The 20,861-nt window shown below is 44.5% G+C and overlaps 1 protein-coding gene across 3 annotated transcripts in view; it reads right to left on the bottom strand.

Moving 5' to 3' along the window:
• Positions 1-20,861, bottom strand: part of POLL (DNA polymerase lambda) — a 163,545-nt gene that overhangs the window by 41,472 nt on the left and 101,212 nt on the right. For all 3 annotated transcript variants that reach the window (XM_078643618.1, XM_078643619.1, XM_078643620.1), the window contains exon 7: positions 4,876-5,004. In XM_078643618.1, the coding sequence (XP_078499744.1) occupies positions 4,876-5,004 (129 nt within the window). The remainder of the gene's footprint in view (positions 1-4,875; positions 5,005-20,861) is intronic.

Here is a 20,861-nt window from a genome sequence, read left to right as displayed (position 1 = left end):
AGAGAGGATGGCCATGACCTGCTGAGTGCTGACAGAGGTCAGAAACACAAAGTGAACAGGAGAATGAAAATCCCATATTGACAAGTGTAACCCACATCGAAGGTCCACACAAGGCTTGGGCACTAACTCACAAAAAACGAACTGCGGGCAAGGATTTTTTCAGCGAGTTGTTTATAGGATAAAAGGTTTCGACCTGTGTGACCTTTCCAAACATCTAGTTCAATTCGTTTTGACTGAAGGCTGTGCCTGCCCTCGCAGTTTCATGTGAATGCAGCATGGAGGCGGCGGTGCGAGCACGAGCCTGCGGTTTGCCCGATTTTGCATATAGTTCACTCAGAGCGTGTGCAGTTATTTACCATTTTTTTGACTTCCACAATACGGAAACCTGGCTTGCTTGACACGGTGTCAACGTTTCCCAAGAGCTACTAATCTGTGGGAAGACTGGCGTGTAATGGAATAATTAATTACATTTTCAGTTTGGTTTTCCCTTTCGAATGGGGACTCATCTTTCATTAAGGGGAGAGTAAACCCATTACCCCGTGTCTGTCAGTGGCATGCCTAAGGAGGCCCGCTCTCTTTTCTAATGCACATTTTGTCCCTTTGTTAATGAAGATTTCTGAAGGCCAGCGACATTGCAATTGAGGGCAGAGCGCCTCAGATCTTGATGTGACATACAGCATGGACAGTGCCTAATCCCTTAATCCCTTTCTCCCGGCCAGCTCCCGAAGAGTAATCCCATCAAAAATGACAATAGCCTCTGAAGCCTCCTCAAACAGCAGCCACAACAACCTAACTGATTTGTGAAAAGATGGCAAAGGAGGAGGGGAGGGACAGGCAACAGGGAGGTCATTCCGAAGCGCTTTTAACGTGACAGCCGTGTTAAAAAAAAGAGGGAGAGACAAAAAAAAGACCATCTTCAATTTAATGAAACTCATGGGAACAGGCCTGACGGTGCGAGTCGCTTGTGGTGCGCATTCTTTGCAGGCAGCCCCCGTGGCTGAGTGACAGCGTCGCACTGGTTGGTGCTTCCACGGTGATGAGGCGTGCAGGTGTGATATGAAGCGGCCTCCTCCGCCCCGCCCTCCGGGGAGGCTGCCACTCATCGCGTCCATTCCAAGCAGGCTGCTGGGGCCTCGCTCCCAGGCCTGTCAGGTCTGCAGTTCCCAATTCGGCCGGGCGTTTGTGTGTGGCGCTAGTGCGTCACCACCAGCAAAACTGCACGTGGATCCATTCTCAAGAACCAATTACCTATTTATCCAGCTTAGAGCAACTAAAACCGCGCGGTTACTACTATAAACAACGTAGCCACCCAGAGTGCCTGTTTCAGCACATGAGGTACACTTATCCACCCACGAGGAGATCGCTGGGAGATTCTGGCATGTTCTATTTCACATTATGCCACAATAGACAACCAGTAACTGGTACACCCCCAGCTTTAACAGGACTTTCAAGAAATACTCTGAGGAGAAGACTTGAAGGAATACACATTTTTTGAATGCTTCACTAGCGGTTGATTCCTGAGATGAGAATATCAATAGGACATACGACTCCGTACAAATTATGGAGCGTTTGCATAAAACACACTAAACCCGGCTTGTAATGTTAGGAACTGCATACTGGTTTTGTTCAATTAGTTGTGCTAGTGTACTGACATTGTAGAGAGCTGATGTTAATATATTGCCCTTCATGAACATTAAGACTCGGTAAGCTGAGGAATCAAGACGTGTCACAACGAAGACACTATAAAATACACTGAATGGAAAAAATCTGGTATGTAGTTGACATATTCTAGTAAAGGATATAAAATCTTTTGGTCCATGGGTATATTAACAAGAAATGTACTCATTAATACAACTGCTGTTTAGAGCAATAGCTGCCAATAATGTGCCTATATATATATATATTTATTAGCTTCATGAAAGCAGATCTAGCTAAGACACACATACGCCCAGGTTAGACGATAGAAAAAGAGGTGGAAGATCCAATTATGACCCGAGGGATTGGGAATCTCTTCTAAATGCCTACATGCCCCCCCCCCCCCATATTTCTCACAAGTTCTCAACGGCATTTTTAGTACTGCGGCAGAGAGTAAGGTGGCAATGAAAGTTCACAACGATCTGCTACTTTGGAATGGAAGTAACTTGCAACTTAAGAGACTGACGCACCCATGTTTCCTTTATCCTCCCAAATATAATGACTGAGGGTTACAGTTTAAAGTCATTGGGAGGACTTGTCGAGAAAATTCTAAAGGAGCTGACTTCAGTATGAGAAGAGAAAGAGTCTTGCACAAGAGGGGGTAGTGTCACGTCAAGCGACTAGTGCCTTAGCTGCTAAGCAAACAATTGGGTTGCAGTAACTATTCCCCATCCTGAAAAAAACTCTACCTTATCATCAAGAGAATGACCACACAATTAGTGCAAACAATATTACCCACTAGTAGCTTAGCTTCCCCAGAAAGGTGTAGGCACACATTTCCATTACAAAACAAACCCTTCACTTCATTTGTCATCCTACAGTATTTCCGGATGCTCAGTCATGAGTAGCATTTGTACTGTTCTACTTGAGTAGGGGTGCAGTAGCTTGGTTCATGCCATTAGTTTCAAGAGAGGGTATCCATTATATGATTTTGAACAATTTAAGACAGAATTATGGCAAATATTTGATCAAAAGAGGTAGCCCATGTGACGGACAACAAACTTCTAGATCTGAAACAAGGAAATGGAAATGTAGTGGCTTGTTTGGCACAATGAAATAAATTAAATGAAAAATGGTGTGGCACAAGGCAAAAAGAGAGAGCTTTTCTACAGAGGATTAGGTGCCAATTTCAAAGATGCCCAGTTCAGACTCCTAAAAGACCCATAAACGTTTTGCCACTGATAGACCTGGTTTTAGAATTGACTACAGGCTGACAACACATATGGGAAAGGAAATAATTTTTTTTGTCCTATTGTGCCTGGATTTGACAGAGCACGAACTGAAGTGACTAAGTCCCTGGACAGAAATTATGATTTAGAGCTGATGTAGATTGAAACAATTCATGGCCCGCTGACCAAGGAAGTAAAAGAAAAAAAAAGACTATGACATTTGTGCTTGTACTGTGGAGGAGTGGGACACTTTGCGAAAGGTATATTGTATATGGCGATTCATGTCAAACATTTCTCAGCGAGTGACAGTTATGGTCAACTCACGGGGCACTGGAAACTTCTGTGATGCTGAGTACACCAAGAAGACACCTTCACCTGTTTAAAATTGCGGTGTGGATCCCATAATCAGCAGATTTCACTACAGTTGTAATCACGCCACACAACACACATATATATACTCACTTTGTCCCCCTCTCCGCCCCCCTTCTTGTTATATGGTTGGCCCTCAAGTGACACATATCGATAATAAGTTTTGGGAAGCAATCAGGATGGGTGGGACTTGACATATTAATAATTGATCATTCGTCTATGTTTATTATTGATACTTGATCCAACATGTTAATGTGTTAAGTGCAACAAATGATTATATGTACCACTATACTCTGACATCATCATCCTCTAAAATTGTCTATATCATTATGTAAAATTCAGTAAAGTTTGTGTTTAAAAAAAAGTACACTAAAAAGACCAGATGGCAAGCAATCAGGAAAGAGAAGGCTGTAACAGTGAGAATAGTAGATGGTACCAATCTTTCGTTTAGACCAATTATCAATCATAAAGAATCAGTGTAAATAACAAGTATTGATGGTCACAGAGAAATAATAACATTCAATCCAAGTGACACAGATACAACTGATTTTAGGATTGTCTTGGGTGACAGAGCATAATTCATTAATAAATTAGGAGAAAAGAACTGTGCAGTGACTTTGATTTATTGCTTAGTATATTGCTATCAATGCGAGGGAAAGGAACTGGAAGAAGAAAAGTTAAAACAAACTCACACAGCACTGCATTCTAGATGAACTTTGTTGGCAATACTCTAGAAATACTATCCAAGTGTGAAAAAGTTTGGTAAGTCTTCAGTGCAAGTGAAGCCGCAAAATTACCACCCACCATCCAGATGATTGTAAGATCAAGGTACAGCCATGGGCAGTTTAACCCTGAAGTAGAATCTAGGCTCTAACAGAGGCAGAGAACTGACAACTAAAAAAATGCATCGAAAATTACTGTCTAATGGAGTCAGAAGACAATCCCAGTCCCAGTCTCCTCTCTGCTATTTTATGTCCCCATGAAAGGCAACTGATAGTTTAATTCCTAAAAAGGGCCCTTACCACTGCACCAATTTTGCTTCAGGCTGATCCAGCGAAAGATTTTTTTATGGAATTCAACACTTCATACAGTAGTCGGATGCCTTCATGTGACCTGGGGAGGTGCCAAGGAGGTGGATAGCTGGCTCCACTGCTCTGCATTCTACAATGAATGCCACGGGACAAAGCAGATAATGTGGTTGTGCCCCGATTGTTACTACAAAGGCAAGATATGTTACCTTTACACCTTTGTCTCAACACTACTAGTTTTGCCCCACAGTGCACCAGTCTGAACTCAATGGAGGGTGCTCATGAGAAAAATCTTCTACATTCTAGAAATAGGGAGCAGGGCTGCCATATTATTTGTCTTTGCATTTTGCACCTTAAAAACACTGCAGATCTACTTTTGATGTGTAGTGTTCAGGCAATGTATGGTTACTACCACTGGAAGATCTACAAAAGGGCAAACAAGACCTGCAGAGGTGGCATGCTGCCTAGAATCGTTCAGATTAAGTGAGCAGTTATAGATATGAAGGGAGGTTTCAAATTAATGTTCCACATTACACTGTGATATAAACTTCACATTAAACCAGAAACAGAAGGGCCCTACAGTAAACCATCACTCTGCTTTCAGTGTTACTTACTGTCTGCTCTATTTCAGCAGCCTCATCTCTTGGCATTCGATCTAGCAGGTCCTCATAGTACTTCAGCCCGATGACCTGCTGGCTGGTTAGGGTGGCCTTTGTGCGAATGTCCTCAAGACTCCGAAAGCCCTTGCAAACAGAGAAGAAAATATAACCTACATTAAACAATATAACAATTTACGAATTAAACTCTTTAGTAAAAAACATGTTATTGCTTTTAAAGGTTGCTACAGACACAATATAGAGTGTAATAATAGAAGCCACTGCAGGAATAAGGCAGATACTACATGCAGAGACCAAATAAGAAGCAAAGGGAAGGAGATAAGTGCAACATTCCACCGTAAAGTCAGAGGATCAAATGAAACTCTAGCCTGCAATAAAGTTCATGCCTGGGCCCAGAACTACACACCAAGACTGGAACACAAAAATGTAAGCCTGAAATGTCTTCTAAGGTCCCACAGACCTTTGAAAATAAGGGGCAGCACCATGACCATGACTATTTCCCATTTTAAGTAAAAGTATAATTTTTATATTCGCCCCTTTTGACTACCTCAGTTGCATACATATCTGAAATCAAACGCTAGTAAAACCAAGTTCCTGTCAATTCACATCACATTAAAAACCTGTTGCGATATCTACTAGTTTCAACCACCAAAACATGACCCTTCAAAAAAAACAAAAAAAAAACAAAACCGCCAGTGGCCAGGGCAACACAAAAACCTAGATATCACCAAACAGGGAATGAAGAGGTGCAAAATAGAAATGACCAGAAAACAAGCCTCCTCCTGCAATGAAGCTAAGTTCTGGAATAACATCGCTCAGATATAGGACGTTTCTCTGCGCCCCTCTAAATATATCAGTAGAGCCACCTTGCCCACAGAAAGCACATGGAGCAAACTGGTTCCCCACCCTTGAATTGGTTTCAGTTACTACATATAGTAATCAGTTGTTATCCAACTAGTTTTGTGCTGCCAACGTCCCATGAGATACCATGCCCTTGCAGATTCGTGTATCAAAGGGTCTGAAAGGATTTCCTTTGCTCTACTGGTAGACAGTGAGTGGAGTGCAACTAGTTTGTGGGTTTTTGATCATGCTTCTTTTAGATATTTTATCCTCTGTCAAGTGGTCTTTACAATTTCTGGATTTGACAATTGAGAAAGTTTATATATACAAGCTCACTCTCAAAGACACTTTAAAAAGTTTTGACTACTGTGTTGAAATTGGGTGACGGATACTACCATTGCAAGATTCCAAGCCACAAACACTGGCTAGGGAGAATTAGTCAAGAGATGCAGACATCCGAAGGAAAAGGGTGTCAGCAAGGTAGCAGTACCCAAGGTTTTAATCTGTTCAAAGTCATTTCTCTTAATTGCAGTAATGGATGTGCTCAGAGTATATTGCTCTGCTTCTGTTGTTCGTTCATCTTTAGAAAATGGATCTGGAATGATTTATAATATAAAGTAACACTGTATATCGAGCATTGATAAGATATGCTGCGGCAAAGGGTGAAGAATTAGGGCACTGTTTACCTTCACAGCAGAACTCTGAGGTGCTAGAACTTTCAAATTAAATTCTAGCATGACTGCTTTGATTCACAAGAAGGAACTTAAAAAACCAACGTATATCATTCTAGAAATACGTGCATAGTCACAGAAACCCTTCATGAGGGAACGGTGATCTACCTGTTGGAGTTAGCTACTGACAAAATATGATCAATAACAAAAATAATTTCCATCCCCCTTGCATTATACTTTTTTGACTAAAGAGCTGGTCTTGCTGTTGACAACACAAGTGCATTGCCATTATCAAAGCATAAGTGGATAAACTCATCTATGCGTGAAGCATAATTCTCCTAAGTCAAGATGCAGATGGAATGTGCTAACCAATGAAGGAACGAGAGTATGTCACACTCTGCTGAGCCACAACAGGTTTACAGCAGGGTAGAAAGATATTTGCAACATGGGGAGATAATTCCCAGAGAGCAAGCCTGATGTCTGGAAACGTCCACTAGTCCCAGGAGTGGTTTGCTTCGATTAACAACCATAACCTCCTATGCTAATCAAGCCCCAGTACCATCTGAATAATTATCAGAGTATTTATTTGCACATTTGGAGAGGTCAATCCACTTCTAGGTCAAGAAGTACTACAGTTTAATATCAGAGGATGGGCTAACAGATGAATTTAATCAAGTATAGGCATGCCATCAGAGCAGCAATGAGCAAGCTACCCCCCCAAAACTATGGCAGAAGTTACGTCCACTATATACAGTGTGCCAGTGACGCTAATGCACTCTTAATTTGATGGAATGGTCGGCCACACAATTGTAAATAAGACTCAAACTAGTTTAAATGTTTTTGAAACAAAAGCTCAAAACAGCCGACTGTAGCTTTTACTTAAAGCCATGCCAGTGCTCCCGCCAAAGCCAAAAATTACACAAAAGACAGTGCACCTTATACACCTCTCTAATTAGTACACATGGATTAGGAGCTTTTTTTTCTATCCAAGAGTGCGCAAGAATGTATTGCTGAATTAAGATATACAAAATCCTTCAGGATTCAAGCAATAATATAAACCCTAACACCTGGCATCTGGAACATTTTATATGCAAAACAGACTGCACCACCATGTGGTTAACAATGTCAGTCCTAGTCCAAAAAAACATTTTGCTCTTTTAGATGGGTTGGTATGCTCCCGGTGCTCCAGGATACGATCTTAAAACCACATTTAATTGAGAGTCTTTCACTGCTGTAAACTAGAACAATAAGGTAAAGAACGATTAAAGAGGCCAGAGAGTAGTGAGAAATCAAAACTGGACTGCATTAGAACTGCTCCCATCCCCACTGTCTGTTATGTTATGTAGTTTTGTTAAGGACTCGAATGCCCAAGGTCGTTTTGGTGCTAGCTGAGAGGACCACAAGAGATATAGAGCAGAAGAGATTTTAACAGGACGTGAAAAGTAAGGATTTTACGGATTTCCTGAAAACCAGCATATTTGGCATAGATTTGATGTCAAGAGGAAGTTGGTAATAGAACCATGGGGAAAATGCAATGCATAATAGTTTGATGGAAAGTGGTACATGTATGGGAAGACCACCAAGGGCCATATGTAGGTGGCCAAATACCGGTCGGTAAAGCCGAAAATTGGTAGATTTTGGCTTTACCGACCAGTATTTAGCCATGTGAGATGTACGTAATACCGAATGGCATCGATAATAACTAATCGGTAAATAATTACCGATTCCTTATTTACCGATCGGAGAACACCGAAACAATGAATACCGAATCGGAAAAAACTGTTCGGTAAAAACCCCAAAATGCGATGTAGCAAACATCGGTATTACCGATTTTGACCAAATTCGGTAATAACGAATCGGTATTTACCACTTATCCTGAGCAGGTGGTAATCAGGGGCAGTGCATAAAAACAGCCCCAAAATGCAACTGTGTGAACACAATGGCGGGCCTCTACCTCATAGCAAGGTGGCTACGCTTGAGAGCAGCAGGGGTGAGGATCTGGAGACTGGAAGAGCGGGTGTACGGACTACGCATCACATTGTTTCAATTGACTGAACCTGAAATCCATGAAAGGTACAGACTGCACCCACACACCATCCTTGACCTAATACGGGACCTAAAACCCTATCTGGAGCATCAGACACCAAGGGTGCACGCAATCCCCACCCATGTCCAGGTACTCTGTTGCCTGCACCTCCTTGCATCAGGAAGTTTCCAGGGTGTGATAGCCGCAGTGGGTGGTGTGTCACAGAGCTGTCTATCCCGTTTCTTCAACACCTTCCTGGATGCCATGATGGACAGAATGGAACATTACATTACCTTCCCCAGTACAGAAGCGGAGCTGCAGAGGACAAAGCTGGAGTACTACCAACTTGCGCAGTTCCCACACATCATTGGCTGCGTCGATGGGACCCATATACCTATCTGCCCACCTGCAGCAACTGAATACATCTACAGAAACCGTAAATCCACCCACTCCATCAATGTGCAGGTGATATGTGATGCCAAGTACATCATAACTGACATAGTGGCCAAATTCCCCGGGAGTACCCACGACTCGTACATCTTCCGGAACAGTGGTATCCATATACGTCTGCTTGCTGGTGAATTTGGAGAAGGATACCTACTAGGTAAGTCAATGTGACACACCATGTTGTACACCCTGGCTCAAGCAGTTGGTCACACAAATTAATGGCACATTCTTCTGTACATGACAGCACATATGCCCTCCGGCCTTATCTACTCACACCATATCAGAACCCAACCACCCCAAGGGAGAGGAGATACAATGTGGCACATAGGAGCACACGCAACGTGGTGGAGCGCACATTTGGATTGCTTAAAAGCAGATTCCGTTGCCTCCACAAAAGTGGAGGTGCACGTCTGTACAGCCCCATCAAATGAAGCAAGATAATTGCTACATGTGCAATGCTACACAATCTGGCCACAAAAAAAGGAACAGAAGTGGAACTAACTGACTCTGAGGAGGAGAACGAGGACAACCCTCAGCCAGAGCCCTGTGCAGCTGGTGTTGCAGTTGAACATGATGGGAGACAGAGACGGGCAGAGATAACGTCAAACTATTTCTGAGTGAGTAACGAGACAGAGCCAGTAACAGTTTTATGTTAAGGTTAAGCACACCACCAGTATTGTGAGCAGTGTCCAATCGGACATGGGTTACATCACCCATCTAATGTTTGGCAATAGGCAGTGGTCCCTACTTCCGGCGTCCACGCGCTGCATGTGCACGTTCCCTGGCAACACTGTCTGTAGTGTCAGACTGTTCCTGCGCAGCGTTGTGGCGTTCGCTGCACCTCCTGCCATCGGTGGGAGAGTGCGTAATGCTACCACGGCTGGTAGCCTCGTCACTGTCCCCCCCTTCCATTGTGGCCGCCTTTGCATTCTGCAGGAGCTCTAATGCTGAGGTCATAGAAACCATACCCCTGGCCACATCCCTGCTGCAATGCGCCATCTCCTCCTGCATGGCGATGGAACTGCGACACATCAGTGAGGTTGCAGTGGCCAGCCGGTTCACAGACTTGGTATAGGCCTGGAGCCTCTGCCTCTCCCTGCGCCTGCCAAGACGGTCCTGCTCCAGCTGGCTGCAGAGGTCGTCCACAGAGTTTGCTACTCTCTCCATTCCCTCACACAAGTTGTCTCCCATTGAGCATGTGCTTGTTGATGTGTGCCACCTCCCTGGGCAGTGATCTCATCTCCCTCCATTGCAGGCGCTGGACCTTCAGCATGTTGCCTTCCAGTCCAGCAAGCACACTTTCACCCTGTTCGGATTCTTCAGGACTGTCCGGCCTTGCCCTGCGGCGTCGGGATGAACTGTGGGCGCCCTCAGATGGAGTACCAGCCCTCTCCCTGTTGCCTCCCTCATGGATTGGACTTTGTTGGCCCCCTGTGCCCGCCTCTGACGACTCCTCCATCTGCTGGAGGGTGGCCACGGCATGCCTCCTGCCTGACTGTGGTGGTGGTGGTGTTGGTGATCGTCGCAGTGGGGACTAGGTATGAGGGGATGGCGGCATTCCCTGGCGCTGTGGTGATGCCTGTGGTAGAGGATTTGGTGGTTGTGATTGCGCCGAGTTTGTGGTCCCTGCAGGCATGCTTTCCTCCTCATGTTGCCTCCCCTCTGGCCTGGCTGACTTTGCTCTGCTCCCCTCTGCAGCACTGCGAGATGTCTCGCCTGTAATGACACAGATGTAGATATACTCACTGCTCTGACTGCATTTGAATTACATTAAACATCATGCCTACAGATCACAGTGATTGTCCTGACATAGCCAATTACTTTAACATGCTATTGTGTTTGCTAGCCTGACTGTCCTATACATCAGTTCCCTCTAACTACATCTCCCAAAATGCATAGCAGGTAATGAGTAAGACATGGAGTGGAGTGGGAGCCCCTATGCCACTATGGGGATTGGGGTTGGGGAGGGGGTAGCACAGCATGCTGGGCATGCTTCTTACCTTGTTTCCTTGCTGCTCTGGCAGAGCTGTCTGCATCTCCCACGCCACTCACACTCTCCGGCTGGATGGTGGACTCCACCATCAGTTCCAGTGGTGTTGGTGCTGGTGCTCTGTTCTTTCCTCCACCTGTTTTGGCAGCCTGCCTCTGCCTCTCTGCCATCCTTGCTTTTGCTGTCTTCCTGAGGCCGTACCACCTCTTCCTGATGTCCTCAATGGTACGCTGGGTCACACCTATGGCATTTATTTTGTCCCGAATGCCACTCCAGATTTGCCTCTTCTGTGACTCGGGCACATGGTGGGACTGCGGACCAAAAAGCCTGTGATGGTCCTGGCTGACATCCTGGATCAGTACCTCCAGCTCCTTGTCACTGAACTTCAGTTTTCTTTTCCTCTCACTTCCCTCCGTCTCCCTGTCCTGGCTTGCCATTTCAATGCTTGTTTCCTTTTTTGTTTTCTTGTTTGTAGCTGTGAGGTTCTGTTGCTGCTGGCTCCTCAGCTCACCTGCCTGCCTGCCTCACAGTGAGCTCCAGGTCCTGTGCAGCTGCCTGGGTGTGGCCACTTCCTGTTTGGGAGGTGATTGGGTGACACAGGCTTCGCTGACTCATCGAATTACGAATTTTGCTTTACCGAATCGGTATTTACCGATTCGGTAATGAATTCTGTCATTCCGATTCGGTATTGGAATTTCGGTATTTTTTTACCGATTCGTTCCAATTCGGTATTTTTTACCGAATTTTAACGAATCAGTAATGTTTACCGATTTTTTATCTACATCGCATATACCGAATTCTTAATACCGAATCGGTAAAATTCGGTATTAAGGATTCGGTATTCTTGATTTACCTACATATGGCCCCAAGAGTGTCATTGAAAGTTGGCAATCTTTTTATTTATTTGAAAAATCCATTTTCAGTACTAATCAAGTTGGAGGAAGTAACACAGTATGTCTGGTTTTAGGATTAACTAGAGGGCAATGTTCCCACTAGTTTTCTAGCAGTGTAGGAGATTACCCAGTTACCTAACTACAACTACATTCAGAGCCTCATTTACTCACACAAGGAAAATATTTAACAAACACAAGAAGAACAATTTTCCTAACACCACGAGAAATGTAGCAGAGGGACTAACAAATTCGATGCAATTCTGGATTAAATGTCCCCCTTTAGAGGTGCATTAAGTAAAACTTTAATGATAATTTGAATATACCATGTTTTCAAGGCGTATTCATACTATTCGAATGAGCATTTCTTTTGGCACCATTCTTAAGATTAACTGACCGAGGGGAATTCATAAAAAAAAGCTGAAACCTTTGGAAAAGAAGACGGATGTTGAGTGACAACCAGTCAGAAGGCGATCAAAAAAGTGACTAACAGGGTCGTCACTAAAGAATCTCGGGCCTTTTTCATATCTTGTTGTTTTGACTCACCACATGGCAACACACAGAGGGCCTTGAAATCAATTATTTTTGAGGCCTCAGAAAGGTTGGTCTGGGTTAAATTCAAGTATATGAATGATGAGTGAAATGAAATAAGGAACTGACACGCACAAAACGTTTTCTGAAAGTAAATTTATAATAAATGAATACAAACAAAGTCCTAAATTTTTATGTATTGGGAATTCAAACACTCAGTGCTAATATTTGAGCATTCAGACACAGTGAAATATCATTGAAGTCGACCCTGGAAGAAAAAATGTAAATTATGAAATTCACAGCTGTGTTGGAGGGGCATACCAAGGAAACGTTTAACTCAAAACTGGAGGAGAATGAAACAGAGGGAGGATGTTACCCACATATTTTCAATCATTGTCAAGCTGCTGGAGTGCTCCTTGCGTTTTTCGGTGAAGAAACTAGTCTTCAATGGTGTATTTAATACGCTGCACCGAATCCCACATGGTGAGTCCCCAAATAAATTACGACTGAAAAAGATTTAATTTATTGTTCACACTATCTGATTAAGGAGAAACTTGTTCACAAAAAAGAAATGTAACTTATCAAGATAATATTTTCTTCTGGTTAGACACAATACCATCAGACAACTGATCACAATCAATGAGACCTTAGGTCACATATTGACTGTTTTCGAAAATAAAACCTCAAATCATGAGTAAATAAAGTTCAATAAAAAGCAAGCCAACTAATTCCATGTTTCAGAAGTGGTGACACAACTGAATACATGGCAAGATGAAGAAAAAGAAAGGGATCTCTCAGGATATCACATTGAAGATTCTGATCTCAAATCAGACTGATCCAGACGCAATCAGATGGACTACAGGCAAAAGGAAGCTTTAAGGAAAACATCAGATCAGTATGTGCCACCAACTGGCTCAATGAATCACAATTCTTCTAAGCAAAATAAAAAGATGGCTGTATGGAAGATTTGTATGTCTTCCCTAAACTTTGACTTTAAAGATATAAATAAAAATAATTTTGACGAATGTAGCATATTGCTATAGCTTCCGGAAGCAGGCTACGTTTAGAAAAAAAGAAATGGAATAAGCAGAACATCAATCAATCTTAATGGACTGAACACTGGAAAGAGAATAAGCTCTATATAAACAAGCATTTACAATGCAACGGTTTCGCCTTTGGAAAAGTTTGAGCTATTGGCATTGTAAATGACAACATTTGTATTTATGTGTTGGTTTTGAAAACAGATAAATGGCATTGTCCTTTACATTGCCAATAGCTCTAACTTTTCCAAAGGCGAAACCGTTGCATTGTAAATGCTTGTTTGTTATGTCTGGGGCAACACTGACAACAGAGGAGGTAACACGGACAACAGGTGCAACATGGACAACAGGTGCAACATGGACAACTGGGGGAGGCCGGCGAGGGGGACAATACTGACAATATAGGGAAGTAGGGAGGAGCTTGAAGCAAGCACCCAGACCATGGCCAGTGAGAGAGAGGTACTGGTGGCAAGTATACAAACACCAGACGATGCAACAGAGATACTGGGGGCAAGCAGATTTAAAGGAAAAAAATGTGTCACAATTTAGAATATTTAAAAAAAACAATGCATTTTGCAAACAAGCATGTACTGGCAACAATGTGTGACTACCTAGGCTGTAGCTCATCAAAAGCGGTTTTGTAACATTGATGTCCGTTTAGCAAAATGATAGGTTAAAAGTGTAAATGTTTATGGGATCCTGCTCACAAAATTGCATCATTGTCCGTAAAACATTATATAATTATATATATATATATATATATATATATATATACACACACACATACACACACACATATACATACACACATGTGCCACAGAAGTCATTAAAGCGACCAATTATATATTTTATATAAAATGAAGAGGTTCCACCAAGTCACTGCATGAAATTATGCACAACCATGACTCAAATCACCGGGCTAAGAGAAATCTGAGCAGGGTCTTGTGGTTTAAGGTGTGTCCACTCCTAATTAACAGATTTGTTCTATTGCCTTTACAGGGCCTTTACAAATGCATAGGACTACCCTGGAAGTCCATGTTTTTAAACCACTTGTGGAACAGAGCACAACAATCTACATAAATTCATGGACCAGGCCAAGATCCAACCGTTGAGGAGAAAATGCCACCTTCACTTGTAAAAGAAATTACAGCTGTGAATATTAACGGTTTCAAATTAAAGCGGTGTTCGATGAAAGCATGGATACGCAGAAAGCTACAGCTCGAACCACCGTGGCCCCTTTCAACCACAGGTCTCTGTGCTGCCTCAACACTACCGACCATCGCAGTTTAGAAAGGAAGGACAGAAACAGAATACATCTCATACCTTCATGAGGTACACGCTCTGCACCTACTAATGAACTCAATATGACAGGCAGGAGTTCCCCCCAAAAATATTTAAAATGAAGCAACCAGAAGCTCGGTGAGCTGTTTGGACTTATACTGTGTTTATGCAATTCTGGGTAAGAAATCTCGATTCACACCTTTTTAGGAATTGGGCGTGAAAGTTGTGCACACTCCATAAACAACTGGTTTAGTTTATAACCATGTCCCCATAAAAGTGAATTCTGCGCAAAAGATTAAAAAAGACAAACATTTTTTTTCGTTTTCTGACACAAAGCCCTTAGTACTCAGAGAAAAAATACAGGTTACGCTGGAACTAGACAGATCCAGCATGCGTTTGTTGTCAAGACAGCGCCTACCCCTAGCATCTTCTCGCACATTATGCTCTATCACCTGGAGTGACGTCCGTCGCTGCGAGATTGAGGCGTGCGGTACATGACAGCAGAAGCAGCACGAGTCGTAGAGCCAGGTATGAGCAGCTCGCTGCCCGGTGGCGGCGATGCATGATGCGGGGGTATCTCTGCACGGGGCCAGTACACCAGCACTGACCGCTGTGAGGAAAGAGGAGGCAGCGGGGGATAGCTGGGGGAGCAATACTGGGCGAGGTGCGCTCTCATGGCAAGAGCACTCCTCGCTCTGGCTGCAATGACAACAGCACCCCAGTCCGGCAGCAGCTCGACCCCATTTCTAAACTTCCTATGCCTGCAGCTGAAGCACAGCAAGCCCCTCCCACTTCCGCCTGACTCCTTAACCCTTTCACAGTCTCTGCGGGAACGCCTGCTACCGCAACTCGCTATCACGAGACCGCTTCCCCTTGGAGAACTGACGGCGGCTCCTCTCCCAGCCTCAACATAATCTACCACGGCACCAAGCTGCTCTGAAACACGCAACACTCATTTCAATTCGATGTGATCAGAACACGAGGCGTTCTGCAGGCGTCTCTCGGGGTCACAATAGTTTCCGGTTTTAAGGCTATAATCCACTGTTTGAGCAAGATGACGCATTTCATCTTTCCCTTCCTAACAGACTTGAGTTCCAGAGTTCTCACATGACTAATAATGCCCCCACCACCGAATACGTTTCGCAAGGTGGTAACCCAGTGCGCCCAAGAGCACTACTACTGCCAATGTTTTTTTCACTTGTGCTATCCAAAAAATGTGACTAGTACTTTTCACATACATTTAAGACATTCCTCATCCGATGTACGCATTTTGAAAAGGTTGGACGCTTGTTACGAACATCTAACGTTGCACAACAACACAAAAAGCCAGTTTTCTTTTCAGGAAAAGGGTATTCTTATCCCTACGTTTCAATATGAAAGAATATGCATGGATTGCATTTATTGAGAAATTGAGGCCATCTTAATAGGAGTAGTGTACACAGAGAATTGTGTGTATTTAATCATCTGTTCATATGCACTAAGCAACCAGACCAGAAAACAAGTCAGGTCCCGGGCCGCGCTGTGATTGGCCGACGTCACGGGGGTGTCCCGGGCCGGCAGCCAATCACAGCGCGGCCCGGGAATGACGTCACGGGGGTGTCCCGGGCCGGCAGCCAATCGCAGCGCGGCCCGGGACAAAGGGGCGGGGCTTAAAAAAAGCACCAGAAACGCCCCCGAATCGCGTTTTCGAGAGAAAGCGCGATTGACAGCCTCTGTCTCCCAATGGCTAGTCTCCATTTATGGAGCTAGCCAATTGGAAACAGAGGCGGTCCGAACCTCACTACTGAAAACAAAAGATTTCGATCTGGGAGGGGCTTCGCCCCTCGCCAAGTCGAAACCTAAAAAAGGGGCTGAAATTATAATGCTACAGGAAACTGACATACCCCATTGTAAATAAAACCTGTTACAGAAGCAATCAGGGATAAGCAAGTTGTTACAACATTTGCTGCCATTTTATTCCAAGCGTCTACTACTGTTTGGTTTGCAAAAATGGTTGCCGGCAGACATGGATAACTCAATTTAAACATTCAAACAAAATTAAGACCACTGCAGGTATCTGTGTAGCAACTATCAAAAATAAAATCTAAAATGAACAACTATGATATAACAACAATGGATGAATAAATCATCTGCTCTGTGCCTTGCACTGTTTTGTGTGATTTTTATTTCAATCATGAAATTAAAAAATTCAATATATTTGTGCAAATATCAAATTCTGGCCATCTTAACAGAATATACAATCAAGTAAATATGATAAACAAAGATTCTCACCTGGTCAATATGGGGCACCAAATAAATTGTGACCGGCTTGAATATAAATGTTATTCAAGGTGCCACTGACAACACTGTTTCATCAAGATTTTGGTTAGCCAGAGCTTTCTAGCTTCAAAGAAATATGGATAATGCCTCGGTGTTATCCGAATATTCCAATATGCAGTTTTAACATCTTATTGAGGGATCTGCCACTCGTTAAAAGTCCACCACAAAATCACAAATCTGGCATAATAAACAAGTAACTTACCTTCCGTAACGCATTATCTTGTAGAGACTCTATCTAGCTGCAGATTCCTTACCTTTGAATTTCCCAGGTGTCAGGCTGGTTCCGGAAAACTTCTGCTAAGCAATACCTCTTGCATGCGCTGTCAGGTGGCTCCATTCAGCTCTGTGTGACGTTGCGTCGGTTATGATGTCGCTGTATTTATATAAGCGCCACCCAGGCACGTGGACATCAGTACTTTTCGTTTTTTCTATGCCTGAAGCGCAGAGCCACTAAGTTTAGTTGTGTGCAAAATTAGGGCCCTGAAAAGGGGAGTAACCCTAGCCTTACAACATTAGTCCACAAGACGGGAAGGCATTGGTGGGGCTGTAAGGAATCTGCAGATAGATAGAGTCTCTACCAGATAATGTGTTGCAGAAGATAAGTAACTTGTTCATCTGATTGAGACTTCTAGTTGCAAATTCCTTACCTTTGAATTTGATACTCAAGTCATAGCATCCCGGCGGTGGGTTGCGGACCAATACTTCGAACTAGGAAGACCTGCAGGACCGAACGGGCAAAATGCCTGTCTCTGCGGACCTGACTGTCCAGGCAGTAGTGTTTAGCAAAGGTGTGCAAAGATGCCCATGTTGCTGCCTGACAGATGTCCAGGACTGGGACACCCCAAGGCAAGGCTGAAGTCGCACCTTTCCCCTTGTGGAATGGGCCCTTAATTCCTCAGGGGGTTCCTTTTTTGCCAGGGCATAGTAGATCTTGATGTAGAGAACGACCCAGCGAGAGATGGTCATTTTCTGCACTGCCCTTCCCTTCTTAGCTGCCATGTACCCCACAAAGAGTAGATCGTCCACCCAAAACTCTTTTGTGCGGTCAAGGTAGAACGACAATGCTCTTTTTGTGTCCAGTCGGTGGAGAAGCTCCTCCTCTTTAGAAGGATGCGGGGGAGAAAAGAAGGCGGGCAACGATATGAACTGACCCATATGGAATGGGGTCACAAACTTTGGTAAAAAGGAAGCCCTGGAAGCAACACTTTCTCTGGAAAAGACATCAGATAGGGAGGCGTGCAAGATAACGCCTGCAATTCACTCACCTTCCTGGCAGATGTAATCACCACGAAAAAAGGCTGTTTTGATGGTCAACAGCCGGAGGGGACAGTAATGTAAAGGCTCTGAGAGTGCACACATTAGGTAGGTGAGGACCAAATGAAGGTCCCACTGTGGCATAACAAAGGGTGTGGCTGGAAACAAGTGAACCAGCCCTTTTAGAAACCTATGTACAATCGGAGACTTAAAGAGGGAGGGCTGGTCTGGCAGCCGCAAAAAAGCAGACAGAGCAGAGTGGTAACCCTTGAGAGTTCCCAAAGCAGAGCCCTGCTGGGCAGGGGGCAGAAGGAATAAAAGGAAAGAAGAAAGAGAAGCAGAAAGAGGGTCAATAGACCTTTCTGTACAGTATAATACAAATGTCTGCCAACAGCAGGCATATACTTTCTTAGTGGAGGACCGCCTGGCCACCAAAATAATGTTACATACTTTGGGAGGAAGGTCAAAAGCCATCACCTGCCGCAGCTCAATCTCCATGCATGGAGGCGCAGAGTTGAAAGGTTCGGGTAGAGAACCTTCCCCTGCTGCTGCGACAGACAATCCTCCCGAAGGGGCAGCTAGATTGGAGGATCAGTGCTCATCTTCAGAAGTGCTGGATACCAGACCCTCCTTGCCCAGTCCGGAGCCACAAGGAAGACTTGGGCCTGGTCGTTTGTGATCTTCTTCATAACTCTGGGCAGGAGTGGTATGGGTGGGAAGGAGTACAGCAGGCCGGAGCTCCACTCATGACGAAAAGCGTCACAGAGTGATAGACGTCTTGGAAACTCTAGCGTGCAGTACTGCTTAAACTGCGCATTCTCTTCGGAAACAAACAAATCTAACCAAGGAGCTCACCACTGCTGAAAGAGTCCTTACGCCACCTCCGACTAGAGGCGCCATTCGTGATCCACTGGGCATCAATGGCTAAATTTGCCGCCCTGGCGTTCAGAGAACCTGCCAGGTGTTGAACTACCAGGGTTATACCCTGCTGTTCCAGCCATGTGCAGAGATGCAGGGCTTCCCGACAAAGAGTCCACGACCCCACCCGCCCTGTTTGTTGCAGTACCACATAGCGGTGGTGTGGTCTGTGAATACCTACACCAACTTCCCCTCGACAGAGGGAAGAAATGCTTTCAATACCAATCGAATCGCTCGGAGCACCAGCAAATTCATGTGGAGCCCCGACTTTGCTGGAGACCAGTGTCCCCTAATCTCCACCTCTCCCAGATGGCCATCCCATTCCAGAAGTGACGCATCTGTCATGACTGTGACATCTGGTTGGAGATGGGAGGGGGGTCTGCCATTGACCCAATCGCGGTTCATCAACCACCACTGCAGATCTTTCGCAGTTTCTTCTGAGATCGGAATCATATCAGTGAGATTTCCCTGATGCTGTGCCTACTGGAACTTCAAGTCCCACTGCTGAGCCCATATAAGCCACCTGGCATGCTTTACTAACAGGATGCAGGAGGCAATGAGGCCCAACAGCCTCAGAGTCAGTCTCGTTGAAATCCAGGATAGAGGCTGAAACATCGTAATCATAACCTGAATATCCTGGACTCGCTGCTCGGACGATAGACTCGAAACTGCACCGTGTCCAGAACAGTTCTGTTCAAAGGGAGCACCTGAGAAGGAGTCAGGTGTGACTTCAGCACGTTTGTAGAGAACCCCAGCAAATGCAGGAGGTTCTCTGTAGTCTGAAAGTGCGAGGATGCCTTTAACAGCCAGTCATCAAGGTAGGGGATATTTATGTACAAATACCCCGGCACTCTAAAGTGATTTATATTCTGTGTATTTAATCAAAAAGAAATATTCTGTATATGGACCCAAATACCACTGGCAACAGACAAGTTTCGGTTCTCAAAATAAAATGAGTTTTTAATTCATAAGTGTTTTTGAAACATGGTAATTCACAAGAAAAGATTTTTTTGAAACACATATAAAGTACAATTTATGTGTGTTGCTTATCGTGGACCAGCATGAAGAGGACATAACTACCATTCTTAGTCTTATGACTAGTTCTCAAAATTAGGGGATACTTGCCCTCTTTTGTTCTATGTATCTGAATTCTTTTGGAAATTGTACTTTATGTGTGTTTCAAAAAATCTTTTCTTTGTGAATAGGACATGGCATAAGATGTCCCCTCCTCCACAGCAACAGTTGGTGGTGACAGCATGCCAGTATCAAGAGAAGTGTCCAGTCCACTGGCTTTCCCAAGTTCCCCATACCAGTCCAACTGCTCACCCGAGTCATCCTGGTGTTCCAGAGGGTCCGTAGACCCCTCCCATTCCACTTCCGAGCCTAAAATATCCACAAAGTGTTCAGGCGACAACATAGAACCCCTGGCTTCAATTGACGTCGATATCAGCGTCGAGCGATGTCGTTCGGACTCAGTGTAATCGGGGATAAGGATGGGCCTGGCCCCGCCGATGGGCATCAGCGTCACCACAGGCACCGACTTCGGATCCGACGCTGGGGAAGGTCACGGTGGCACAACCGGTGTCGATAAAACAACAATATCAGATCTCAGAGCCCCACACCGGCGCCGTGGCCAGAGCGGACGGCTCTGAATCCGATGGGGCCCCTTCCAAAGGCTCACTAGAGGGGTTGTCCTGCTCAACTACGTGGCACATGGCCCCATAGAACTCCTTCATCTGAGCGGGGGTCGCTCCAGCTCCTGGAAAAGGAGGGAGG

This window comes from Lissotriton helveticus, chromosome 5_1 (assembly GCF_964261635.1).
Source record: "Lissotriton helveticus chromosome 5_1, aLisHel1.1, whole genome shotgun sequence".
Taxonomy (NCBI): Eukaryota; Metazoa; Chordata; class Amphibia; order Caudata; family Salamandridae; genus Lissotriton; species Lissotriton helveticus.
Note: the sequence above shows the minus strand (reverse complement) of the source record. Positions and strands in the feature narration are given on the sequence as shown.